This window comes from Drosophila subobscura, chromosome O, assembly GCF_008121235.1.
Source record: "Drosophila subobscura isolate 14011-0131.10 chromosome O, UCBerk_Dsub_1.0, whole genome shotgun sequence".
NCBI lineage: Eukaryota > Metazoa > Arthropoda > Insecta > Diptera > Drosophilidae > Drosophila > Drosophila subobscura.
This window is the reverse complement of record NC_048533.1, coordinates 28,739,969-28,764,167: the sequence shown is the minus strand read 5'-3', so window position 1 is coordinate 28,764,167 and position 24,199 is coordinate 28,739,969. Positions and strand designations below refer to the sequence as shown.

At 38.0% G+C, this 24,199-nt stretch overlaps 7 protein-coding genes across 12 annotated transcripts; 5 read left to right on the top strand and 2 right to left on the bottom strand.

Annotated features, from left to right (window-relative positions):
• Positions 1-69: 69 nt before the first annotated feature.
• On the top strand, positions 70-1,572 carry LOC117898020 (39S ribosomal protein L37, mitochondrial). Its single transcript, XM_034807152.1, has 4 exons — positions 70-315; positions 382-729; positions 791-1,071; positions 1,125-1,572. The coding sequence occupies exons 1-4, from the start codon at positions 140-142 to the stop codon at positions 1,544-1,546; spliced, it is 1,227 nt and encodes a 408-aa protein (XP_034663043.1). The 5' UTR covers positions 70-139; the 3' UTR covers positions 1,547-1,572.
• Positions 1,573-1,613: 41 nt separating this feature from the next.
• Positions 1,614-2,725, top strand: LOC117896037 (ADP-ribose glycohydrolase OARD1-like). Its single transcript, XM_034804046.1, has 3 exons — positions 1,614-1,654; positions 2,273-2,514; positions 2,574-2,725. The coding sequence occupies exons 1-3, from the start codon at positions 1,614-1,616 to the stop codon at positions 2,723-2,725; spliced, it is 435 nt and encodes a 144-aa protein (XP_034659937.1).
• Positions 2,726-4,760: 2,035 nt separating this feature from the next.
• Positions 4,761-6,282, top strand: LOC117896865. Its single transcript, XM_034805395.1, has 4 exons — positions 4,761-5,048; positions 5,115-5,270; positions 5,339-5,505; positions 5,561-6,282. The coding sequence occupies exons 1-4, from the start codon at positions 4,921-4,923 to the stop codon at positions 6,241-6,243; spliced, it is 1,134 nt and encodes a 377-aa protein (XP_034661286.1). The 5' UTR covers positions 4,761-4,920; the 3' UTR covers positions 6,244-6,282.
• A 151-nt stretch (positions 6,283-6,433) lies between these two features.
• On the bottom strand, positions 6,434-7,967 carry LOC117896940. The gene is made up of 5 exons (XM_034805484.1): positions 7,737-7,967; positions 7,496-7,631; positions 7,019-7,172; positions 6,766-6,952; positions 6,434-6,709 (listed from the first exon to the last, which is right to left on the bottom strand). Exons 1-5 carry the CDS (start codon positions 7,829-7,831, stop codon positions 6,496-6,498), a joined length of 786 nt encoding a protein of 261 aa, XP_034661375.1. The 5' UTR covers positions 7,832-7,967; the 3' UTR covers positions 6,434-6,495.
• An 851-nt stretch (positions 7,968-8,818) lies between these two features.
• LOC117898327 (cylicin-2-like) lies at positions 8,819-10,913 on the top strand. 2 transcript variants are annotated; one of them, XM_034807651.1, is made up of 4 exons: positions 8,819-8,956; positions 9,016-9,197; positions 9,289-10,693; positions 10,752-10,913. In XM_034807651.1, exons 1-4 carry the CDS (start codon positions 8,913-8,915, stop codon positions 10,840-10,842), a joined length of 1,722 nt encoding a protein of 573 aa, XP_034663542.1. In that variant the 5' UTR covers positions 8,819-8,912; the 3' UTR covers positions 10,843-10,913. The 2 variants fall into 2 exon arrangements, with proteins under 2 accessions (XP_034663542.1, XP_034663541.1); XM_034807650.1 differs by having other exon boundaries at positions 9,016-9,234; positions 9,287-10,693.
• Positions 10,914-12,525: 1,612 nt separating this feature from the next.
• On the top strand, positions 12,526-20,992 carry LOC117899196 (protein anoxia up-regulated). 5 transcript variants are annotated; one of them, XM_034809065.1, is made up of 9 exons: positions 12,527-12,725; positions 16,031-16,057; positions 16,646-17,107; positions 17,217-17,329; positions 17,463-17,593; positions 17,705-17,875; positions 19,867-20,068; positions 20,131-20,299; positions 20,531-20,992. In XM_034809065.1, exons 1-9 carry the CDS (start codon positions 12,651-12,653, stop codon positions 20,918-20,920), a joined length of 1,740 nt encoding a protein of 579 aa, XP_034664956.1. In that variant the 5' UTR covers positions 12,527-12,650; the 3' UTR covers positions 20,921-20,992. The 5 variants fall into 5 exon arrangements, with proteins under 5 accessions (XP_034664954.1, XP_034664958.1, XP_034664956.1 ...); XM_034809063.1 differs by lacking the exon at positions 17,705-17,875 and having other exon boundaries at positions 12,526-12,725; positions 20,131-20,992; XM_034809066.1 differs by lacking the exons at positions 19,867-20,068; positions 20,131-20,299; positions 20,531-20,992 and adding an exon at positions 18,656-18,735 and having other exon boundaries at positions 12,529-12,725.
• Positions 20,993-21,313: 321 nt separating this feature from the next.
• LOC117899197 (synaptic vesicle glycoprotein 2B-like) lies at positions 21,314-23,993 on the bottom strand. Its single transcript, XM_034809069.1, has 9 exons — positions 23,876-23,993; positions 23,655-23,816; positions 23,434-23,596; positions 22,886-23,007; positions 22,354-22,765; positions 22,072-22,195; positions 21,725-22,008; positions 21,537-21,664; positions 21,314-21,482 (listed from the first exon to the last, which is right to left on the bottom strand). Exons 1-9 carry the CDS (start codon positions 23,946-23,948, stop codon positions 21,436-21,438), a joined length of 1,515 nt encoding a protein of 504 aa, XP_034664960.1. The 5' UTR covers positions 23,949-23,993; the 3' UTR covers positions 21,314-21,435.
• Between the last annotated feature and the right edge of the window lie 206 nt (positions 23,994-24,199).

Genomic DNA, 24,199 nt, shown 5'->3' with positions numbered 1-24,199 from the left:
TTCGCTAATATAGATTTCGGTATATTTCCGAGGATCTGTTAGTATTTTTAATTGACAAATCCGCGGTCACACCATTATTTCATAACCTGCTGTTTTTCTAAATTTTATTAATTAAAGATTCTCTTTTAAATTATTTAAAATGCGGCTTACAAATCGGTTATGCGCTCAACACATAGGGTGGCACTTTAAGAAGCATTGGCTGGTTCAGGGCAAGCGTGTGCCCCGCGAAACTGGCGCTGCCGCTGAGTTGCTAAGGCTAGCGGTCCCTGTTAGGACACCTGATGACTTATTGAAACCGAAAGTAGAGAGACGTATGTGAGTACCAGCGTTTATAAATACAAATACAAATACAACTTATTTTCTTGATTCATTGAAAAATAGGCTCGATTTCATTGGAACAGGACAAAGACCGATTGCCGAGGCGAATGCGTATTCAAATTCGGGTTCTGCTGCTTGCCATTCCTATGATGACAACAGTCTGCTAATTGGTGGATTAGCCCAAGCCCAAGTATTGACAAATACAATAGAGGTTAAAACGTACCCTCCTAAAATCGAAGAGGCTATTGCCAACCAGAAGTTGCCAAACGGTATTGATAGAAATATTCGAAACGCTATATTGTCTGCACACGTGCTTGACGCTGAACAAGTGAAGTTGCCCAAGATTAAGTTAATTGAAAGACCTGCCTTTAACTTGCCTCGCAGCTATGGAATCTCCCACGAGAGAATCAAGTAACAGTCACAAACCACCTCATTAATATGATAAAGAATAATAATATGACCTTATTTTTAGCCGTCTGCTGGTAAACAAAATATTATATGAAATTGAAAAATTGGCTGGACATTCGCTCACAGTACGCCGTAAGCTGCTCGATAATGCTTCATTTAGAACGTCGTTGTGTAAAGACAGTGATCAGATCGGATTTGCGATCAACGCAAATAAATTAGTTTGCTCCAATCGTGCGATTGATGAAGTTAAATTGAAGTTTAACGGGATTTTGCCTGATCTGTACCCAATGAAATGTACAATTTCAATACCAAAAAAGCATGTTGTTGATAGTGGCAACTTCTATCGTAAGTAATTAGAATGATAATGAGTTCAGTAAAAAAAATATATCTCTTTTCAGCGTTTCGGACAGAAGCTACCTGCTCTCATCCACACACCGTTTTTTCTTTCTTTGACACAAATTTGGTAAACACTCATGGATCCGAGGTCACAACTTCTCAATTTCACGCGCGAACAATGTTAAAAGCGTTTGTTGTTGCTGTGGCACGTGCCAAGCATTTGCATGGCCCCTCCGCAGATGGAGATCTTCTGAAACCAATTGTGGTACAAAGTGTTCAGACCGACGGCAGGACTTTTCATTTTGGCGTTTTCCAGCTGAATACTCTTAACATTAGTTCTCAGAACACATTAAAGAATTATTGGTTTCATAGGGAGAGTTACGAACTATTTTCAAAGTGTGGCCAAGAAGCTGGTAGGCCGCATTTAGAAAATTACAATGGCGACATCTTCCGCATACTTAATGCATTTTATTGTAGCTCCTGAAAATATACAAAATAAAGTTTTAAACAAAAAGTTAAAAAAAAAACAAACATACATTCATTACCCTTGCATGAGGACCATTTCTCAGGCGAGTTCGACAAAGCCCTACCGGTAAAAAATCGCAAATTTTAGCATTAATGTAATTGCATTGATGAAATTTTGTTTGCGTTTTTATACCCGGTACTCGAAGAGTAAATACTTAGGGTATATTGTATTTGTGCGGATAACGGTTGTGTGTAACGCACAGAAGGAAACGTTTCCGACCCCATAAAGTATATATATTCTTGATCAGCATCAATAGCCGAGTCGACTGAGCCATGTCTGTCTGTCCGTCTGTCCGTCCGTCCGTCCGTCCGTCTGTCCGTCTTGTTTGTCGGCTAGTTCTCAGAGACTATAAGAGCTAGAGCCACCAAATTTTGCCACCAGACTGCTGTATGCTCACACTGAAACCAGTGTATTTCAAAAATGAGCCCCGCCCCCTTCCGCCACCGCAAAAGGGCGAAAACCTCCCAAATCTACAATTTTGAAGATAACAGAAAACTAAAAACGCCATTCCGTAGGGAATGACCATATCTATCAGATCACCAAATTGGGATCCGATTGGATCATTATTATAGCCACAATGATTACTGGTGATCTATGCGCGCTATTTTTCAAATTTTTCAATGTTATCACTTAATAAACATGTCTCTCTTAATAATTTACATACATTTGCGTATTTACAAATAGAAATACAATACATGGCGTGGGCGCTGACTTGGCCATGGGCGCAGGCATAGCTGTGATGTTCAAGGAGGTCTACGGCATGGTCGATGAGCTGCGTGCCCAGAAGGCGGCCAGCGGTGATGTGGCTGTGCTCAAGGATAATGATCGCTACATTTACTATCTGGTGACGAAGCCACAAAGCTGGGGAAAACCAACATACGAGTCGCTGCAGTCATCTCTGGAGCACATGCGCGAACACATGGTGAGTGGCTTGCGCTAACTTTTAGATCAATTCTTTGCTTATGCATTTCGAACCTTTTCGCAGCGCAAGAACATCAGCAGCTGGCCATACCGCGCATCGGTTGCGGTATTGATGGCTCGGAATGGGACAAAGTCAGCGGCGTTCTGGAGTACGTGTTCGGGCAGGAGCAGCTGGAGATTGTCGTCTACAACTTTGTGCCTCCACCAAGCAATTAAGAATCAATTCTATGCGAAGATATCAAATAAAAGAAGTATACATATACATACATATGTATACCTAACATCAATTGTATTTATTATGGGAATGGGAAATATGTGCAATTGAATCCTTAATCCTTGATGTCCTTGAAGCGAGAGAGATTGAAAAGGATCGGGGAAGTTGTCCTGATTACGAAAAGGTGTGGCACATTCTGATCGGCCCACAAATATAGGAGAAAAGAAGAAAACAAAACTGTTCTGTCGTTGTTCTCAAAATTTGTTGTAAAAAAAAAACTTGTACTTCAAAAGATGTTTTTGTTATTGTTGTACAACAAACACTTTCTTGTAGTGAACCAACCACGTAGTTAGCACAGAGGAGCTTCCGCGATCACGACGGCCATTTCTTAAACTAAAAATGCGTTCGCACAGTGGCACCACCGTGATTATTACGGCCATTTATGGAACTAAAATATCGTAGTTCGAGAGTTGGCCGCTCTGTGTTGGGGCGCCACTGTGAAATTTTGAAATTGGTCCACTGAAATGGCCGAAAACAGGATAATTTTCAGACCAAGTATCAGGCGAACAGAAGTCTGTAGAAGGTAACTGGTTTCCATGTTTTTTCACTGTGTCAAAATCTGGATGCTATGAAACACCAATTCATTTTTCAGTCGCCAAGTAACTAAAATTAATTGCGGTTCGGCCAGGAAACAGGAAACAGGAAAATTTTCAGACAAAGTACCAGGCGAACAGAAGTCAGCTGAAGGTAACTGGTTTCCATGTTTTTCACTGTGTCAAAATCTGGATGCTATGAAACCGCAATTAATTTTTTCAGTCGCCAAGTAACTAAAATTAATTGCGGTTTAATAGCATCCAGCTTTTGACACAGTGAAAAAACATGGAAACCAGTTACCTTCTACTGACTTCTGTTCGCCTGGTACTTGGTCTGAAAATTTTCCAGTTTTCGGCCATTTCAGTGAAGCAATTTCAAAAGTTCACAGTGGCGTCCCAACACAGATCGGCCAATTCTCGAACTACGTTATTTTAGTTCCAGAAATGACCGTCTTCATCGCGTGGGCGCCACTGTGCAAAGAGGAGACTGTCAAAATTTGACAAAAATAACAGGAGAGATTTGTTTTGTTGTTTTCTCCTTTATTTGTAGTCCGTCCAGGATGTGCCACGCCCCTCGTGATCGTCAAAATGTCCTGGATCCTTTGCGACCAGTTCGGGTGCAAGGACATTAAGGATAATGCCATTTTCACGTTGTTTTTTCTTTTTAATCTGTACAAGGCTATAGCTCAGCTGTTTCCTGTCGAAAAAGGACAAGTCACGCCTCCTCGGGATTTGGAAAATGTCCCGGATCACTTCGGGTGCTAGGACATTAAGGATAATGCCATTTGAATATTGTTTTTCTATATAATCCCCTTCAACGCTATAACTCGGCTGTTTCCTGTCGGATCAGGACATGGCATGCCTCCTGGTGAAGGTACGAGTCTCCTGTATCGCTTGAGTCCATCAAGGACCACAAGGACTGCAGGATATGGCTGTCCTACGCTATTTTGTAATTGGGAACTTTTCAGCCTGAAAGTATGCTATACTTTTGAGAACAAAAGCAGCCCCCAAAAGATACTTCAGTTTATTGGCCTCTGCCCCTGACACGTCTCTGCCGCTGCCTCTGCCGCGACTCTGCCCTGACTCTGCAGTGTGTGTTTCTAGGGGAGGGTGGCGAGCTAAAGGAGCGTGTTGGCGTGAGCAGTGTTGTTGATGTAGATGACAGATGAAGAAAAAATGTAAAATTTGACAAATAACCGCTAAGTTGCAGATGTAGTACTGAGTGCCGGGTATAAAAGTTGTGACGCGTAAGAAGCGTCTCACACGTCCCTTCTCGTTTAAATATCATAATCAAATATATCCTTAATATCACGATAGAATACAAGTTGTTTGAGAATATTAAGTAAATGGTAAAGTTGTTATTTCGTGACTTTTTTTTTTCGTACAAGGAGATACTGTGAACCACCAGCGTAAATATGTAGACAACTGTGCACGTCAAACATATTTTCATATTTCTAACTTCTTCATTTGATAGTGATACCATAGCAACAGTGATGCACTAATTTGTTTATGCATCGATGTATTGACTGCTAGTAAAAGCGCTTGGCCAAGTTCTTACACCACTACACATTTAAAATTGAAAAAAAAAGTGAAAATTTGGTATCATGAACAAGCCGAAGTCAAATAATAGCTCCAACAACAGTGGTACTTCTTCGGAGACTAGCGAGACTCAAAGTGTAGAGGACCATCAAACAGTTTTACTAACTAACAACCGTAGCCTATCATTAAGTAGGTAAGGTGCGCGGTCGTTGTTTCAAAATAATTTGTTAGTAAACTCACATTATTGTCTGACAAACAGAGCCAAAAATAGTTGGAAACGTATGAAGGAACTGGCTGCAGAAAAGGAAAAGGAAAATGAAGCTAAACGCCCGCCATGGCGCGCAGTTAGCGTTTCAACGCTTACAAAGCCTGACAAGAGTGCATTGCTTCGGGCTAAATTACTTGATGCATCGAGGTAATCAATATGACTCTTATACACACATTGTATGGTAATAGATTACACAATTGTTCTGGCCCCTTTAGACGATTAAGAGCTGGAAAAGCAAATGTAGGTCTTCAAACGGACTTTGTGCCGACTAAGCTTATGAAAGAAGCGAGCGTGGATACACAACATGATTTAATTTTGTACAAAGATATTGGCATTCTTACCGATGGCCAATATAGTAGGAAGAAGGATGGCTATCAGCAGTGTAAGAAAATGTACTTTGTAGAAGCGCTTGCCAAATTAATTCGGAACCTTTTCAGATGTTTTGACCTATTCTATGTCACAAATGACCGAAAGCGTTGCTACAGTCTCTCGGTATACACAAACGCTTCTCCCCAAAGCATATAAAAAGGACGTCATAAATAGATACTTACCAAAATGTGATGAAGATGAAAATGTGATTATTTCAAATTTTGAGACGGGCCTCGATGACACAATTACGAGAATAAGAAAGTTGTATTTTGACGAGGAGTCCCAATTTCAAAGAAATTCGGTTGACAAAAACCGTGGCGGTCTAAACCTAACACCTACGCTAGAGTCGTGGAATTTCGATGATGATCTAGTTGAAATGGAATCTGATCGACATTTTATACCATATACTATAGAGCCTTACAATCAGTGGCGCAGTTTCGAACCGGTTCCCTTTCACTTGAGGGGCAATTCAGTTATAGGAACTATGAAAATTGATTGGTATGCGCTGCTGCAGTCCATCGATGACTTAATAAAGGAGTCAAACCATTTAGTAGATAAACTTGAACAGATTATGCGGGGCAATGGTTTGCATCAATCAAATCTTTTCACAAGTTTAGGTCAAATTAAAAAATTTAAGTCTATCAATTTCAAGCCCCCATCTGAGCATTGGTTACCAATCATTGACCAACAAGAGCAGCAATTAAAACAAATTTTGCGTACTCCTGAATCTAGTTATGTGACTCCTGAATGAGGAATATTTTTTGTTGGATTCTTACTAGTTAAAAAAACCGTTAAGGTTCACTATTATTAGTACGCAGGCCCTGAACAAGGTTTTATTTTAAATTTTAGCTTCTTGCCTTTCCAATCCTTTACCTGCATCGCATTGTATGACACAAATTAAATAAAAAAAGAAATAATACGTTTATTTTATTTATGGAATAATATTTTGTAATGTATCCTGCAACACACTAAGGGTAACCAAACTGACATCCAATGAAATTGGCTAAGCTTTCGTTTCTCCGAACATCTTAGCCGATGCCCTCTTTCCTTGTGGGCTTTTCTTTGGAAGAAGTTTCAGAAGAATATTCGACGCGGATTTACTGTCCAAAGGGCAATTGGAGTATACTTCTTCGCATGGCTTATCGTTTTCGCGCTTGCCAACTTCCAATGCCTCTTTTATTGCCGTCCCATCCAAAAGGTAGTCCACCAACACATTTCTGGAATTATATTATTTTCACTAATATAATTTTTCACACCCCTGGCTTTTACTTACTCTGACAGCATATGAATAAATTCGTCCATTTGGTCCGAGGATCCACCCTTCATGTTATATTCAGTAGACCGAACATACCCGCAAACTGTGCGCTGCATGCAGCTGGTGGAGTCAATATTGTTTTGACTCAGTACATCGTCAATTTTGTTTATCATTGTGCTGAGAGATGTTAGATCGTTATCTTCACCTGTTGAAAAGCGGGTTAGAGGTTAAAGCTGAATCTGGGTTGGCAAACAATAAATGGTAAACTTACTTCGCCCATATCCTCCGTAGCCACCATGAAAAGCCGACAGAATTTTGGGAATTAGTATAATGGCACCGATTCCTACAAGCGTGCCCAGAACTACGCCACCAAGATCCAGTTTGATGGGATTGTACGCAGACAGTCCTGTGCTACCAGGATATCCCTTTAATTAATAAAGGTAGCTGTTATTTCACAGTTACACAGCTTCAGTTTTATACCACTTCAGAAGTTACATACTCCTTTGTATAAATAGTTATTACATAAGTATATCTTTTGTCTTGAAACACAAGCATTTCCGATTTCATTCTATTCTCAAAACTATTAAGCAATAATATATTAAGCATGGTGCTCAGGTATTCGTTACACAAACTAAAATATACCAGCTGTGGCGATTAAGTCTAATATATCCGAAAGCTTTGGCCATTTCGAAGCTTAGAAAATACATTAAAATTTGGTGTGATAAGGGTTAGGGGTCAGTTTACGTACATTTAAAGAGCCGTAGCCTGTCGTGTATCCAAGCCGTTCAAGTCTATCTTTGGTTGAGGCTGTCTGCGGCTCGTTCAATTGTGTTTTATTTTCATTGTAGTATGATCGATTTCGCTGAACCTTTTCAGAATGGAATCTGGAAGAGAATGAAAATGTTAATAACTGGGCTTGAGGAACAGCATCTAGAGAAACTAAAGTTTACCATAATGGTAAATAAATGTACACAAAGAATGTAACTTACTTTTGACCTTCCTCATATTTGGGTATGGCGTTCGTATTACTTAGTAACACCATCATGCACAGGATCTGAATAATTATAGCGCAGTTTACATTCATAATGATCTTGAAGAGTATCCTTTAGCGATTCCAAAATACTCGTTACTGTTGTTCAACCTGCTGTAAGCTCTGCTTCAAACTAATGTTTCCAGAGAGACCATCTCTACTATTTATATACTCTGTCAAAGAAATCATGCAATTTGTTTTACAATTTTACAATTTGTCAAGCAAGCGCTGTGATGTGCAGATTATTTACGTATTTACGAAAAGTGAGGAAAGAAATCATTCTACCACAACGAATGAGCACAGTACAAAAATATGTATGTACCGGCAGCATATAGTCACTTTCATGTGTGTTTGGCAGTATCTACATATACTCAAGTGGATTTAACTGAGGCCTGCACATCACAATATGAAGTATTTTTGTATGTACTAAGCATCTGTAAGTTTAATGCGACTGTATATTGCATACTCAATTACTTAACAAAATTATCACAGCCACAGAAGCGACAATAACACTTACTAACAGCCATGCTATGTGGGCGGATGAGTTGAGCACCCATGCATTTAGGCCAAAATGTTGCTTTTGTGTCGCAATCGGGGTTTGCGGCCAGAGACACATGGAAGTGTTTGCACCTGAAAGGCTTGGCAACCATTATTGGAGGCACCCGACCAAGTGATTTCTGGTATTAAGTCACTGACATGAGTGCACGTTTTTTCCCAAATATTCAAGCCGTCTTTAGCTGCTATTCCCAGTCATAACCGTAATTAGTTCCCACTACATTTTATTAAAATCGCAAACATTGCAAGTCCTTGTTGCGATCGACCGTTGCTAAGGCAGCTTTACTACTCCGGAAGCATTCAGGGAAAGCTCGTGTTTGGTTGGATTATCTTAATAATACTCGTTTGATAGATATTTGCAACTGAGTGAATAGTTTCTTAAAAAAAGGCTCTAAATTGATTGATCTGAAAAGGATCTCTTGAGAAAAGGACGTGCGTCACACAAGAAAAAGGCCTTTTTGGGCCTACTGAAAAATAATGATTTTATATTCAAAAACCTGTGAGTTAAACGTCTGATTTAAAAATTTACCAATAATTTTAGATTCAAAATTTAAGATTTTCTAAAAATGTGCATAATAAAATGGTTATGGATCTAGAGCACATCTGCCGTGATCCAGTATCGAGGTACGTAAGAAGATATATTTGTTCTGTTAGAGAGCTACTCAATTATATCTCCGGCATAGTTCATCCAGTTCAAGCAAAATATTCTGCCACAGTCGATGTAGCCCTTGCTGCTGTTATGGTTGTTGTGCGCCTTCATTTTTGAATGATCATACCTACTCTTTGCTGAAAAGGATCTGCCATAAGATAATCAAAAGCCATAGCCGCCAGCAGTGTCGGGAAAGCTATTCAGTTTTCGATGGAGGTAATAGTACAAGTCTAAGAGCACGCATCGATCATCGATCATCAACATTTTAGTGAACATTATTTCTTGTTTAATTTTTGTTGCAATTAAGGTTCGTTGAAGGATTTGGGCTGGAAAAAGAGACATAGCGAAGGCAAAGTCGGAAAGGATCTTCGGCGAGAAGAAACAGATGAGTGGAAGTTAAAACACAAAAATGATTTGGGTCCTTCAAAGAAATCACTAAAAGATAGTGATAGTAATGATAAGGAAATTAAGGGATTAACGAGATCAAAGAAAGGATCCAACGGAAAAAATCAGCATTCCTTAGGTGAAGGAAGAAGTGAAGCCAAGCCCAGCCAAGATACAGATGCAAGTTTTACCTCCAAAAAATTACGAAAAGAGAAAGGTAGAGGCGGAAAGGATGATGATAAAGGACATTCCAATACAGATAAAGATGGCTCTAAAAAATCTTTAAAGGATGAAAAAGATGGCGAGCACAAGAAAGAAAATGAAAAAACGAATTCACAAAACAAGATCCGAGGTGCAAAAGTTAAAAACGACACAGATAAAAGAGATACAAATTTAACAGCTTCTGGAAAGTCGCGGAAAGATAAGCGCCAGGGTAAAGATGACGATAAGGAAAGTGGAGAAGATGGAGATGGAAAAGATCCCAAACAATCTGGGAAACAAACAGGTAAAACTGAATCGAAAAAGTCCAGAAAAAATGGATCCCGAGATGAAGATGATAATAATAAAGATTCTAAAAAAGGCAAGCCTTATATGGACGGCGACAATAATACTCCATCTCCCAAGTCCAAGTCAAAACAGAGGGAGCACACGTCCGACAAAAAGGTCTTTAATGATGGCGAAGGTGAAACCAATGAGGCTGGTGGCAAGAAAATGAAAAACGACTTAGCTGGTCTGAAACTAAAACAGGGCACAATAAAGACTCTCAAAGATACATCAAAAGAAGAAGTTCACACTGCTGATGGATCTAGAGGGAAATCTGCAAAAGTCACTACTGATGCAACCGAAGACAAATCTATCGACAATAATTTAATTAATGGCATGGTTGACAGAGTTGACTCTAAGAGAAAAAAGGGTTCATATAGCGGAGACAGTGCACAAAAATTAAAATTAAGTAGTGCCGAAGACAAAAGTAGGTCAGATGGACAAAATGAACTGAGTTCAGAGAGGGAGTCAGCCAAGAAAGGAAAGGGTGAAAAGGAAAATAAAGGTGATGACAGAAAGGAACATGGAGGAGCCACTCCGAATGGCAGCAGTATTAATGAGCAAAAGAATAGGCGCTCTTCCAGTCAAAGGGCCTTGAAGTTAAAGGTTGAGAGCAAGTCCGGGGTACGGCATGGTATCAGGGGGTCGAAAAACATTCAGGCTGACGGGCCCTTAAGTAGATCTGAGCTATACATGCAGAGGTTTCTCAGGCCTAGTCGCTACGATGAAGTTCGGCCGTGTGATATCCTTCGTACCCAATTGGAGCAGCGAGATCTTTCCAGATTGTATATATGCAGCTCAATTTAAAAGACACTTTTGTATTAAATATGTTTCTCTTTATAGCTTCCAATGCTGTCCGCGAACCAACTGTAGGATGTGCTCGCCGTGTTGTACTGTGCCTGGCATACCTTGTTGCGGAAATTTCGGAACATAATGAATATATTAAGTATACTTTAATGCTTAGTCACATGAGGATAAATATCTAAAATTATTGAGTTACCAAAACATGGCGTATTACTAATTTACTAGCCCAACACCATACACTTTCTCATGTGTGTTTTATTGACTTTATTAACTGACAATGAAAATACATAGGTACATACATACATATGTATGTACATACATACATGTACCTATGTACATACATACATATGTATGTATGTACATAGGTACATATGTATGTACATATGTGCATATGAATTTACACCACTTTCGCCACTTTCAGTGGCCAATTTAGCATTCTTTTTGTAACCTTGCATTACTAGTCGTTCATAGGCTTTTTTTAAGGTTAATGTCATTAAAAATTGTTTTTGAGTTTTCCGTTGATTTTTGTATTAAAGATGTCTGAAACACCCACACATGCCATTGAATTTGTTGAGTATACGTGTTGTTTATTCACAAATACAGGCCATTTTTGTGTTAGTGTGCATGAGCAAATCTTTGCTCAATTTTGTTGGAAAACAAAATTTATTTTTATCCCATTTTCAGGCATGTATGTATGTACATACTTATCTGTGTATGCAAAAACACACATTTTTACATATTAGTATTTAATGAATAATTAGCCACCGGATTTCAATACATACGTACATACATACATATGTACAAATTCGTAGCGGATATTCAGATTATACCCTCAGGTGTCCTATGATTTGATCCTGATGATGACCCCATACAGTATTTATATTATTATCGTACAGCATAGTCTGAGGCTTCCAGGTGCTTCTACAGACAGACAGAAAATCAATAGGGCTTGACAAACTTGACGCGGCTGCCAGTGACATTCGAAAAATAACAATTTCACCGAGTACTTATTAAGAGTGTAGTCACAGTGTAGGTCCAGATACATTACCTTAGCTATTACCTTTATGTCGTGTAGTGTAATGAATTGGTCTTGCATGGGGATTCAAATTTATTAGTGATTAATTAGTTCTAAAATTGAGCAACGCTAGCAACTACATATAACGAAAAGTTCAGCTACAAAAAATGAATTATAGCTCTATCAAAGGAATTTTCTTTGAAATTGATTAACAAATGACAATGTTTGTTTGAGTCTAAATATGAACTTATTTTTATATCTATCAGTAACTGTGAAAGAAATCAGTTAAATACTGTGCATAGTATTCAACAGCCGCCATCGTCATATGTAATGGATAATAAAAGAAGAGCATTGAATATATTAGACACATGACACATTCACATGCATATTTGGCGAACTCTTGTAAGTGGGTGCATCCATGTGAATGCTTTGTTCGACTCGTCGGAAGCCACTAACACCAGAACACACCAAAGAAAAGATTTTGGAACTATTAACTATTAATAAATTAATTATTAATATGTTTTTAATATTATTTATTTAGTATATGAGTGCAATCCCTTGAAAATACATAAAGAATAGACGAGTATGTACGCGATGTATGTATGTATGTATGTATGTATGTGCTTGAGTACACCAACACTGTGTACAAATGTTTAAACTGCTCGCTCTTTGCGGCGAGAGATTTTTGTAATGCCAAAAATAAATATCCATGAGATAAATAGAAAAAGAGATATAGAGTGAGAAAAATATTGAAGGCTACAAAGATTTTTGAAAACGAAAAATTATAAGCAACTGATTCATGAAATTTTCGGTCAGATCTACTCGAGCGGGCGTCAAGTGAACAAGACGAAACGACGATAAATTCGAACTAAAGATAACGAACAATCTATTTAACAATACAATTTTAATAAAAAAAAAACAAAATGGTTTACGAAAGTGGATTTACAACTCGCAGAACTTATTCCTCTCGTCCGGTGACAACTTCTTACGCCGTTACGGTAAGCCATACGATATAAACAAAGAAAAAGATTACTTAACATTCGGGTGTGTAGTTCCTATTAAAATAAAACTGCAAAATTAATCTGTGCGTAAGATTTTAAATTCAATGCGTATCATCTAAATGTTAGTTTTGCTAACAAATATTTTGAAAAACGCTGCGGATAAGTTTGACAAGTTATAATACATCCAGCTACACACCCGAATATGTGAAAAAATAATTTTTGAAACGCTTGTGTCCCACTTATTGTAGTCTATGTTTTCTGTTTAGAAGCTTTTTTACTTAAGAAATTGAAACACGTTTGAATTAAAAATCAGTCGCCACTTCCAAGTGTCGCACAATTATGAATATCGTATCTACCAATTTAGTCAAGGTACACTCCTGTTCCAGTTTTACTAATTTTTTACCTTGTCCTAGTTTATTAAACTATATAATGACAAGGTGGCTTGTAAATATGTACTATATGCTATACTTATATGTGCTTAAAAAATATTCTACTATTTTTCTTAAAACTCGATTTCAAGAGTAATAAAATGGGTTCCCAAGAACATTTTATTACATTTCTATAATGAATTAAGAGGACTCTGTATATATTAACCATTAAAACAAAAAAGTGTATGAAAATATGTACCTAAGTATGTATCTATGCATTTTTTTCGTGATCCGTAGCTTGCTCATGTTTTATATATAACGTGCAAACACATTTTACGAATTTGGAGGCCAAGAATTTATTATTGTGCCTGCTAATGTGCAGAAAATAGGCAAGTGGAATTCCAAACACACACAAATATTTGATGAATCAACATATACAAACAAAATTCTCTCGATTGTTTTTGTTCGCAGCCGCCTTATTTTTTGCCATTCGTATGTGTAATACTAGATGCGCGCGCATTTCGGGTTTCGTTAGACCTAAAAATATCTTTCTGATTTCCACAATATACATATATATAAGCCAAAACCATTGGAGGAGCCAGAAATCAAACAGTAGCAATAAACTGTTCATAATTTACATGTCTGCAGAAAACCACACATTAGTCATACGAGTATGTACCTGTGTGCATATTTATATAGATATTCGTATGTACATATACCTAGGTATGTACGAGTTTAATTACTCACGAGTGCTAATGGATATGAAATCCTTGACAAAATACTGAATTATTTGTAGGTATGTCCTATATATGTAAATATATATTCGTAAATGTGTGTACATGTTTGTTATTTTACCCATTTAAATGCTGCACCGAACACATAATAATTACATCCTACTGAACATTCTTAACTGCCACAGCAAGACACAATCTACCATCTTGGATAATACTTGACTGCGTGTTCAGTCATTTACGCCTTCCTGTAAATATATTAATATCACCCACAACAGGCATGTAAATTGCACATTTATGGGCCTTATTGATAAGATGTTTTTGTCATTACCTGCGGAATACCGTCAAATATTCCATGTGCACTCTAACCTTGGCTTGGCTGTCTTAGAAATTATAAACGATTTGTGGAATTTTGGGAATTACAGAGAACAAACAGAACACCAATTGACTGGGAGAAAGTTCCATTTGTGCCTCGACCTTCACTCATCTCCGATCCGGTGACAGCTTTCGGAGTGCGAAGAGCAGAACATGAGCAGCGAAAGAGATTCATACTTGACCCAATCAATAAAGCTGCCATAAAGCCAAATTACAAAATTGCCTACGAGCCCATTGAGCCATATGTGTCTGCCCGCGATAAGAATCGTACTCGGATTTTGAGCATGGTGCGACAACATATCGATACCGTTGAAGCCGGCGGAAATACGGCTGCCCGCACCTCTCGCGATAGTCTGGACAGTCAACTGCCACGCTTGCACCGAGCTGCCTCGGAGAGTCTTCCGGTGCGAAGGGAAACGTATCGAAATGAAAAGTCGGGCGCAATGTGCACTAAGTACTATTACTAATAAACAACGAAAAAGTATCATTTCCGAACGACATCGTAGACTAAACAAAAAATAGATACTTTTCATTAAATAACGAGAGGACCTGTAGAATAGTCTAATATGAACTTGTCCTTGTATTAACCGACTAATCATTACAAAACACATGTATCCAACGTCTTATAATTATACTATTGTACATCACAAGCACTTATACACTGATGATTACTTATACTCGTATGTAACTAGAGAATTCTGTTAAAACTACTTAGCTCGAACATGTTTCAATTTCTCTTAAGTGGACATAACTTCAAGATGTATCTGAAAGGGTATCTTCTGCCCTTGTCAAATGAAGTTACCAACTTATTGCATAATTTATCTCTAATATCATGCATATGGATATGGTAAACATAAGAAGTTCTGGAAAGAAATTAATTATAGCATTTTTATAATGATTGCTTGTGTTGCCAATATTTTTTATTTAAAAATATTCAAATCGGAATTTATAGACTCCACGCTTAGACCTGTGCACGGACAGACCTGGTTCGCACCGCACCCGCGCCTCATCGGACTACTCGTACAATGCGAAGTCAACTGTTCAGAATAGCAGTTACGACTCGAGCAACCCATACTCCAGACCGGAGCGCTCAACCTATTCGTCTACCGTGGAGAATACATCGCGTAGCGGTCCAGGCGGTTCATACAACTATAGCACAGAGCGGACTAGTACGACTGGGGCTGGACCCGGCGGCTACAGCTATTCCTCTACCACTTCTGGAAACTTACCCGGTGGCACCAAGTACCGCCACTTCTCTTATCATGTCTAAGCTGCTGATGTTACAATAATGGACAAGTTCTTCACAGTTGCGAACACACTAATCCATCATTATCTAAAATTGTTATCTCTAAAAATCAGCATAACCGTCTTACTATGTATGTATGTACACCAGTATGTACCCCTCTCTGTTAATGATACTTTTTGGTGCTTGTTTACAATTTGATGTACATTTATTTATGGACTCGTGCTAACCATTACTACTGATCAACAATCTGTTTATGTATTTTCCCCATTTAACACATAACTAAAACATATTTGTGATACAATAAAAAAACATGCCCTTCGTTAAAAAAAGCATTATTTTACTATTAAAATGTTAGATACGATATTCATACTTTTGTAGGTGCGGAAAATGGTGACTAAGGTTAGCTCAAAAGTGGCAAGTAACCTGAGAGGTAGCTGTACAAAAAATGTGTATATATATTTGATTTGATGACACAGAAGGTTTTTCACTTGCCAGACAGGACCTTTAAGATCCAAAGCTTGCTAGAAAACATCTATTTATAATTAATGCAATAAACAAAATGGTTTTGTATATTTTTTGCAGTATCCGTCCATTCAGAAAGTAACTCGTGTAAGTACTTGCTTTAAAAATGTTTGCATCAGCCGCATCTTATTCATGTTTATATAGTTTTACTTTTCATTTTACTTGACTTTTATCACACTTCTTAATCACCTCTATCACGTCATCGTCACTGGACCCCGACTCGTTTAAGTAAGATCTCTGTTGCTAAGATACATATGTACATACATATGTATGTATGAATGTTTGTATGGCTTTAGCTTTGTATTCATACATCCAATAGTAGTACTTTTTTTTTGTAATACATATATATTCGTTTATATTCAAATATAATAAGATTAAGCTTATTGAGATTGAGTGTAGAATCGAAGGAAGTCGGAAACGATGTTTGGTGCTGTAGTAACCATAAAGATCAGTGCCTGAATGCCGCTATTAAGTTTCAGAAAGGATTTTAGCTTTCCTTACGAAGGGAAATGATGATAAATAATACTGGATTTATGTTTTATTTTTCACTATTCATCATCATCTAACCATCTATATCTATTTAACATTTTCATACATACATAAGTATGCTCTCTGATTAAGCTTATGTTAGTTTCAAATGAAATGTTACCTTAATTTTGAACCACCACCAAATAGGTCTATAAATCGAGTTACCCCATCTACTCGAGTTACTCAATACCTAGGCGTATTGTTACTGGAGCCCGTGTGGTTACATCGCCATTCCGAGTTGTCACCTCCCCCACCAGGGTGGTGTCCCGGATTATACACTCTCCATCGCCTGTTCGTGTTGTCCGTACAACAACTCGTGTTATTTCATCTCCGGAGAGAACAACGTACTCCTATAGCACGCCAACGACCTACCACAGCCCAGCCCTTCTCTCATCTTACACTTCGAGATATATCCCAACATCGTACACAACGTATACACCATCGTATCACTACAATCCTACAACAATTACACGGGTGTACGCCCGCTCGGTTTCACCGGTGAGGATAACTTCATCTTCCGTTCGACCAGTACCTTCGTACTTGAAGAGGCTGCCTCCTGGATATGGTGCACGGGCCCTAACTAACTACCTCAATACCGAACCTTTTACCGTAAGTTTTTGCACAGTGCATCCCCAATTTAAGAGATTGTGTTTAGTTCTGTGCTGTTGCTGACCCTGTTTTAGTTTCAATATGTGAACATAATCAATTGAAATTCCAGACATTTTCTGAGGAAACAAGCCGGATTCGCCATCGGGCACAATCTTTGATTCGTGACTTGCATACTCCTGTGGTGCGTCGGGCACGCAGTTGTACACCATTTCCAGTAACTGGGTAAGCATAACCTCAGACCCACTAATGTCTCGCAGCCACTTCTGGAGTATACAATTATATTGTAAGGCTTGAGAGGCTTGTAACAACAATTTTGTCGTAAAACTAAGACAGTTCTTTTCTTGATTGTATGCAGTTACACTTATGAGCCGACATCCCAAATGGCCCTAGACGCATATGTGGCCCGTGTAACAAACCCTGTGCGCCATATTGCCAAAGAAGTGCATAATATTTCGCACTATCCGAGGCCAGCGGTAAAATACGTTGGTAAGTTTTTGTTGCCTATGATACTTATGGACTTTATATTGCATACCTTGAAAAAATGTTGGTTAGATATTGTATTATTATTATTTATAATTTAAATACTTAAAATAAAAGGTAAAAGTCATCTTGCATCAGTAAGGATTTGTGGTGACAAGGCCTATAATGTTAGAAGGCCAATTCAGTACGATTCAGAGAAAGTTCGAAATGATATTAACCTCTTGTCCTGGTACCTTAGACATCCGACTTGGAAGACTAATAAGCAATCTCTTTCTTCTCAGAAGGAAGGTAAGTACTACTAAAAGTATATTTCATGCCGCTTGAATATAACACCTGTATATATAGCAACCTTGCTTATACATATGTATACTTATGTATTCAATGTTGCTGCAAATTATCATTGTTCACCAAATCAAATATGTTCTCGACAAAATTATGTTTAGCGCCGAAAGAAATCAATTTGGGAAAATAATTGTTGGTACACACACCACAAGCATAATTCAGAATAAACTATTGATTGTCTGGAAATGTATTCGATGACTTAGTCAAGCCATTAAACGGGATCATTTTAATTCGGCCTAACTATTAAAAACCTCAACTGCTTAGTTGTATGGGATTTGTGTCCCTTATCCGTTTTCCAACTTGCTTTAAATACAAATAAATATTGGAAAAAGTGTTTGCAAGATAATGTTGGAACTTCAACTGCTACGGTTGGTAATTGTTTTGGAAAATAGTTCTTCTTATCTTACCAAACCTTTTTTTTTGGCTATACATTAATTCTGCAGAATTTCCCAGGCAGGCAGTCAGGCCATGACTCTATGGAATCATCAGTTTATTCGGTGTATCATATGGAAATTTATTTTAAAGGGTTCCAATTACATCTTTCTGTACGTTGCAACAAATAAAACAACAGAAATATCCCTTGTACAGGGATACAAATGAAACGCGTAGGGGAACCCATTTGCCCACTTGTACCTAACAAACTCATCTGATTGCTGCATTATGATTTGTTACGTTCATTGTATTTCACTAACTTTATATGTTTTATGATTGATTGATTCTTTCCAGTTGAAGCTGTTGAAGTTGAGGCCTAAATGATAACATGCCTGATTTTTTGTATGGACATACACTTCTATTATTTATATAAACAAATGTAAAAGACTTTCTTTTGCGTGGTAGAAAAGATGTGCAAATGATCTTGACAAACCCCGGCGCTTTCACTACTCATACTAATTTATACAAGCCAGATTAGAGAACATTCAAATGTAATTCAAACTTGATAAACAACGTCATCGCATCATTTGTGACACTAACATTTTTCATTCGATCTATTTGAATATTGAATTTTTACTATTCATTTGATTTGTTAAAGTCCAAAATCCATTTAAATAAAGATACAAACTCACATGCCTAGTTCAACCAATATAAACAAATCTATACACCATATAGAAAAATAAAAATAAACGAAAATAAACTTAATACAATTTTTTATTGAAAACTTAACTTTTTTAAATAATTAAGAGCATACAAATAAAAAAAAACCAAACGTAAGTTTAGCTGAGGGGGACTGTTAGATGAGATAGTACTGCTGTCAATAATGAATACCCTACAGTTGCTGTGGGTTTATCTGTGTATGAGTCGTAAGGTCTTTCATCTACAATTTGTGTTCCACAATTAAGTTTTTGCCTTCTCAAAATACTTTCTCTAAAACTAATCGAATTACTTCTGTAAAACAAATAGCTTACAAATTGTATACAATTTATGACTTGACACAAAAAAAATGCATTTGGTTGAATTTGTGTTTCCTGACTCTGTTTATCTGAACCTTTCCTTATATTTAGTTTGAATCCATATACACACATTCATGCACATAAATTGCAAGGCTGAATAAATGGGAATCACAGAACCCGCCTTGATACCTAAAATATTTTGTATTTTGAAATGTACATACATATACATAACGTACCCATAAACATTTTTGCTTAACACATTCATCCCATTTTGATTAAATTGTACACATCCTGATGTTTTTGGTTATCATTAACGCCATACAATTACCCTAAAATCATTGGCGTCTACTCTGTCTGCAATTTTACCGTGCCTCGTCCGTAGGCAACAATACAATTCATTTGGAATAGTAAGTATTAGTGATACATTATTTTGTAAATAATTGAGTAATCCACATTTTTGCTCAAACTTATTTTTAATCAATAAATAAATTTAGGTTTAAATTGTCCATCAATTTTGATCAAAATATTAATGAAAATGTTTGCTTGCAGATGCCGATTTGGATCCCAATCGTCCAACGAGAAAATTTTCTGCTCCTAGGCCCTTAGAGGATCCTGTCGATGTAGAGTCGAAAGAGAAGCAGCGTCTGCGTCAAGAACGCATGCTAACAGTAAACGAAGAAGCCTTGGATGAAGTGGAAGTTGAGAAAAAACGGGCTCAAAATGCAAGCGAAGAGAAACGCCGTGAAGAGAAGTGAGAAGTGATAACTTAAATAATTTTGCATTATTAAATGTATTATGTATTTCGCACTTTAGGACTCTTAAAGAGGAAAAAAGACGTATAGCTGCCGAAGCCGAGAAACAAGCTCGCTTAGCCAGAGAAGCTGAAGAAGCCGCTCAAAAGGCTGCGGAAGAAGCCGCCCAGAAAGCTGCGGCAGAAGCCGCCCAAAAAGCTGCGGAAGAAGCCGCGCAGCAGGCTGCAGAAGTAGCCGCTCAAAAGGCTGCGGAAGTAGCCGCTCAAAAGGCTGCGGAAGAAGCCGCCCAAAAGGCCGCAGAAGAAGCCGCCCAAAAGGCCGCGGAAGAGGCCGCCCAAAAGGCTGCGGAAGAAGCCGCCCAAAAGGCCGCGGAAGAGGCCGCCCAAAAGGCCGCGGAAGAGGCCGCCCAAAAGGCTGCGGAAGAAGCCGCTCAACAAGCTGCAGAAGAAGCCGCTGCGGAAGAATCTCGTTTGATTGAAGAAGCTGCACTTAAGGCAGAGGAGGAGAGGTTAGCCAAAGAAGCACTGCTGGAGGAAGAGCAGCGTTCTCGAGAGCAAGAACTCAATCGCTTAGCAGAAATTGAAAAGCAAGCTGAAGAGGAAAGCGAGGGTGATCTGGCTCGGCAGGCAGCAGAGCTGGCTGAAATAGCTCGCCAAGAAGCTGAAATCGCAGCTCTGGAGCTTCAAGCAATTCAAAAAGTTGAGGGGGAAACCAATGAACCACTTATTGAAGAACCAACCACACCGATAGAAGATCAGGAACCAACCATAGAATTGAGCGCTACTATTGATGAGGCTGTCGCTCCTTCAGGCGGTGAGAGCTATGACGAGGAAGATGACGAAGAAGAATAGTTTTTGAGTAATTACATACATAAATGTCATTTTGATTTCAAAAACTATTTAAATAAAGATAAACAAATTTTAGTTTGTTTTAAATGTACTATTCTTAGGAAGGCAAGGCATCTCTTGGCAAGATCCTTCCACAGACAATAAGTATTTATGGTCATTATAAAGCGGGGCGCTCCTTATGGGAACTCGTGCCGAGGCTACCGCCAGCGACCCGAGAGGGAGTGGAGATTTCGATCCGTATTGCGAGAGAGGTATCAAGCTATTGCGAACTTCGAGAAGCCTTGTGTATCGAGGAACTTGTTGGCAGAGAATGGGAGGCTAGGTGAAGGGAAGTTTGGCTACAGGGAGACCAAGCACGCATCTACACACTCAGTAATTCCAATATAGGAAGATGTTAGTCACAAAATTCTTAGTGTATTTCAACTTTTCAAAACGTAACATTTCCATAATGTATGTGTGTATGTAATAAGAATGTAATAATTATAAGTAGGTAAGTTTAATCAGTTGGTACAATGGTACTATGTAGACGTCTGGATTGGTATGATATAAACAAGTACGACACACACTAAAAAAAATAACTTGTTAATATTTGAATCTTAGTCATTATTAAATAAATTACCAAAGAGAATAAAATTGCAGATTGCGAATGTTGTATTACAGTATGGCTGTAACATAAATCCCATTAAGTTTGTAGCTGCGATGATTCCAAGTCGCCCCAAGGACATGCAAAAGCTTACAGCTTTTCCCCTAAAATGTTTAAAATAGATCAAAATACTGTGTGGATTATTAAATCCAAGATTGGGTTACCTTAGGTGAGTTGGAACCAGATCAACTATTGCACCGAGCATGATGGAAATCGAAAGCCCCGGAAGAAGTATATAAAGGCAAAATAAAACAAGTACTGCCGTTCGGTTTCCAAAAAAATGAAGACAGATACCGGAAAACGTCGCAATAATGAGCGCAGCCATCAGAACGTTTTTCCGACCTAAGGGGTTAATTAGAGTGCCTTGAATAGAAAATCCAATTAAAAAGGCGACTCCAACAATTACATTGTCTATGTATGTTTTGCTTGATATGTGATCTGAGCAGGCCTAAAATATGAAGATTAAGAGAAAGCTTATCCATTACTTCCTGGGGAAAAATTATGTATTTACCAGTGTTGAATTTTCTGCCTTTGTTTCGTACTCCATTAATATTTGGCAAACGGTAGATGTGTCATTGAGAGAAGCAGATGACCGATTTACGATTTCTGGAAACCAGAACTGCATACCATTTGAGCTGTAATTAAATACAATACGTAATAAATTCGTCTAATAAAGGACATGTACCATTCATTTTCAAGAATTAACGAAGATGTTTTTTTAATATTTATCTTCAATTAATTGATGAAGACTAGATGGATGCTTGATATTTGTATTACTATATTTTCACTTTACCTGAAAAACATCCCAAACACTGCCAAATTGCTAATTACAAAGTAGAATCCATGGGGCTTATAAAAGAGGGGAACGGTTGCACGTGCAATTTTTGATAAAATAAATCTGTGGCTATTATCCATCGAGTTCTCGACAGATCCAGCTTCTGGTTTTAGCATAAATTCGTCACAACTTAGCAAGTCCTTTAGAGATTTGCCTCGATTAAATTTACAAATCCACGCCACAGCTTGTATTGCCTCATCGATCTTATTTTGCGATAGTAAAAGCTTCGGGCTTTCCGGATAGCGTAATAGTAGCAATCCCCCAATTAGTCCGGGTAGAAGGCTTATAAACATAATTAAACGCCAAGGCCGAAAAACAAAATCTCCTATGCTGAGGGACCAGTTAGACGACAGCACCATCCAAGCAGTCACTAAAGGTCAAAAACAAATTACAGAAAGTACTTTTAGTTTGCTGAAGTTAAAACAATATATGTTTATTTATTAGACATTAGAATATCAACTAACCTAGTTATTATTGCTTTTGTTCTTACCTGGAACATATATTGCAGTCACGCTGACGAACATTGTTGAATAGTTTATAGCCACTGCTCGATGTTTGGGCGTATTGAATTCACTTAAATAGGCATATATTGCGGCTGAGACACCTCCAATGCTATTTGTAAAATACATTGGCCAAGAAAAATATATTTTGAAACTATGTAAATTAATTGTCGTGTTTAGGTTGGCTTCAGATCAAAGCTTTTCAGAATATGAGGTGGTCCGGGCACCAGGCCACGTTTCTGGAGATTTATGAAGATGAACAGGACCCGAAGTCAAGCTATGATGTACACAATGAACTGTACTTGAAAATAAGGACACAAATTAGCTTGTAAACGTCGACCATCAAGTTTAATTTGTACATATGTAAATACATATACATATGTATGTACATACGTACATATGTGTAAATCGTAAATATCGACGAACCTAAATCTATAAAGTCTCCAGATATGCAAGCATTTGATGTCATTAACAGTGTGTGTGGCACCCCGACATTCTCAGTTATATTTTATATTATTAATTAAAAAATTGCACTTACCTGATACCAACGAGTAAGTTAATTATGTTAAAAGTCCAAATGTTTGTAACGAACATAAGAACGAACTGTAATATGTTGCTGGCGAAAACACCGCAGAGTAAAACTTTTCGACGCCCAATGTCGTCGCTGATGTATCCCCATATATAGGTGGAGAAAAATAGTCCTGTAGATTTAAAAAAATGTTCTCTTAGGTGTGCAATTTTAATTTATATTCGACTCACCTGCAACACAGGCAGCCATCATCAGACCTTTATCAGCTTGAGTTGATTCAAATTCACATTGCGAAGCGATTACTATAATACTCATGGATTGTTGAGCAGCCACAGACGTTATCGTCAATAATCCACTAATGATTAAGAGTAGCCATTGCGTTTTGCCATAACCTGGTAACGCAGTAAAAAATGTAGTCTAGTGTAATCGTCACAAATGGTAATTACTTTACCGATCTTCTCTAAAATCAGGTCATAGTCCCACGAATGTACAGACTGGGGATTACTCTCAAACGAGTTTTGCATCGTGGCCCACCTAGCAATCTTGTTGACTGGTCATTGCGCAATTGCAACACCTTCTTTTATGCATTATATTCTAAAGTCAAGAGCAAGTTTAGTGAGGCAAACCCGTTTTGAGAACAACGTAAAATATTTTAATATAAACACATTCAACCAATTTGTATGGAGAAGAAAGCGGATCCCACAATATATGCTCAAAGTAAGCTAGTAGTCGGTGTGGCCACCTGGCTGATTTTCTGTCTGCTTTCAGAGATTTA

What these genes read in the sequence shown, in the direction of transcription:
- LOC117898020 (XM_034807152.1), top strand. Translation starts at nt 140, where the DNA reads ATGCGGCTTACAAATCGGTTATGCGCTCAACACATAGGGTGGCACTTT. An exon ending in ATCTCCCACGAGAGAATCAA is followed by an intron (nt 730 to 790) that starts GTAACAGTCACA and finishes CCTTATTTTTAG; the next exon opens with CCGTCTGCTGGTAAACAAAA. An exon ending in TGATAGTGGCAACTTCTATC is followed by an intron (nt 1,072 to 1,124) that starts GTAAGTAATTAG and finishes ATCTCTTTTCAG; the next exon opens with CGTTTCGGACAGAAGCTACC.
- LOC117896037 (XM_034804046.1), top strand. Translation starts at nt 1,614, where the DNA reads ATGAGGACCATTTCTCAGGCGAGTTCGACAAAGCCCTACCG. An exon ending in AGTTCGACAAAGCCCTACCG is followed by an intron (nt 1,655 to 2,272) that starts GTAAAAAATCGC and finishes ATTTACAAATAG; the next exon opens with AAATACAATACATGGCGTGG. An exon ending in CATGCGCGAACACATGGTGA is followed by an intron (nt 2,515 to 2,573) that starts GTGGCTTGCGCT and finishes ACCTTTTCGCAG; the next exon opens with CGCAAGAACATCAGCAGCTG.
- LOC117896865 (XM_034805395.1), top strand. Translation starts at nt 4,921, where the DNA reads ATGAACAAGCCGAAGTCAAATAATAGCTCCAACAACAGTGGTACTTCT. An exon ending in AAATTACTTGATGCATCGAG is followed by an intron (nt 5,271 to 5,338) that starts GTAATCAATATG and finishes TGGCCCCTTTAG; the next exon opens with ACGATTAAGAGCTGGAAAAG. An exon ending in GAAGGATGGCTATCAGCAGT is followed by an intron (nt 5,506 to 5,560) that starts GTAAGAAAATGT and finishes GAACCTTTTCAG; the next exon opens with ATGTTTTGACCTATTCTATG.
- LOC117896940 (XM_034805484.1), bottom strand. Translation starts at nt 7,831, where the DNA reads ATGAATGTAAACTGCGCTATAATTATTCAGATCCTGTGCATGATGGTG. An exon ending in AAATATGAGGAAGGTCAAAA is followed by an intron (nt 7,632 to 7,736) that starts GTAAGTTACATT and finishes ATTCTCTTCCAG; the next exon opens with ATTCCATTCTGAAAAGGTTC. An exon ending in CAGGCTACGGCTCTTTAAAT is followed by an intron (nt 7,173 to 7,495) that starts GTACGTAAACTG and finishes TATTAATTAAAG; the next exon opens with GGATATCCTGGTAGCACAGG.
- LOC117898327 (XM_034807650.1), top strand. Translation starts at nt 8,913, where the DNA reads ATGGTTATGGATCTAGAGCACATCTGCCGTGATCCAGTATCGAG. An exon ending in AGAGCACGCATCGATCATCG is followed by an intron (nt 9,235 to 9,286) that starts ATCATCAACATT and finishes TTGTTGCAATTA; the next exon opens with AGGTTCGTTGAAGGATTTGG. An exon ending in CAGCGAGATCTTTCCAGATT is followed by an intron (nt 10,694 to 10,751) that starts GTATATATGCAG and finishes TTCTCTTTATAG; the next exon opens with CTTCCAATGCTGTCCGCGAA.
- LOC117899196 (XM_034809063.1), top strand. Translation starts at nt 12,651, where the DNA reads ATGGTTTACGAAAGTGGATTTACAACTCGCAGAACTTATTCCTCTCGT. An exon ending in CAACTTCTTACGCCGTTACG is followed by an intron (nt 12,726 to 16,030) that starts GTAAGCCATACG and finishes TATTTTTTGCAG; the next exon opens with TATCCGTCCATTCAGAAAGT. An exon ending in CCATTCAGAAAGTAACTCGT is followed by an intron (nt 16,058 to 16,645) that starts GTAAGTACTTGC and finishes ACCACCAAATAG; the next exon opens with GTCTATAAATCGAGTTACCC.
- LOC117899197 (XM_034809069.1), bottom strand. Translation starts at nt 23,948, where the DNA reads ATGCAAAACTCGTTTGAGAGTAATCCCCAGTCTGTACATTCGTGGGAC. An exon ending in GACTGCAATATATGTTCCAG is followed by an intron (nt 22,766 to 22,885) that starts GTAAGAACAAAA and finishes TTTGACCTTTAG; the next exon opens with TGACTGCTTGGATGGTGCTG. An exon ending in CTGGTTCCAACTCACCTAAG is followed by an intron (nt 21,665 to 21,724) that starts GTAACCCAATCT and finishes TAAACATTTTAG; the next exon opens with GGGAAAAGCTGTAAGCTTTT.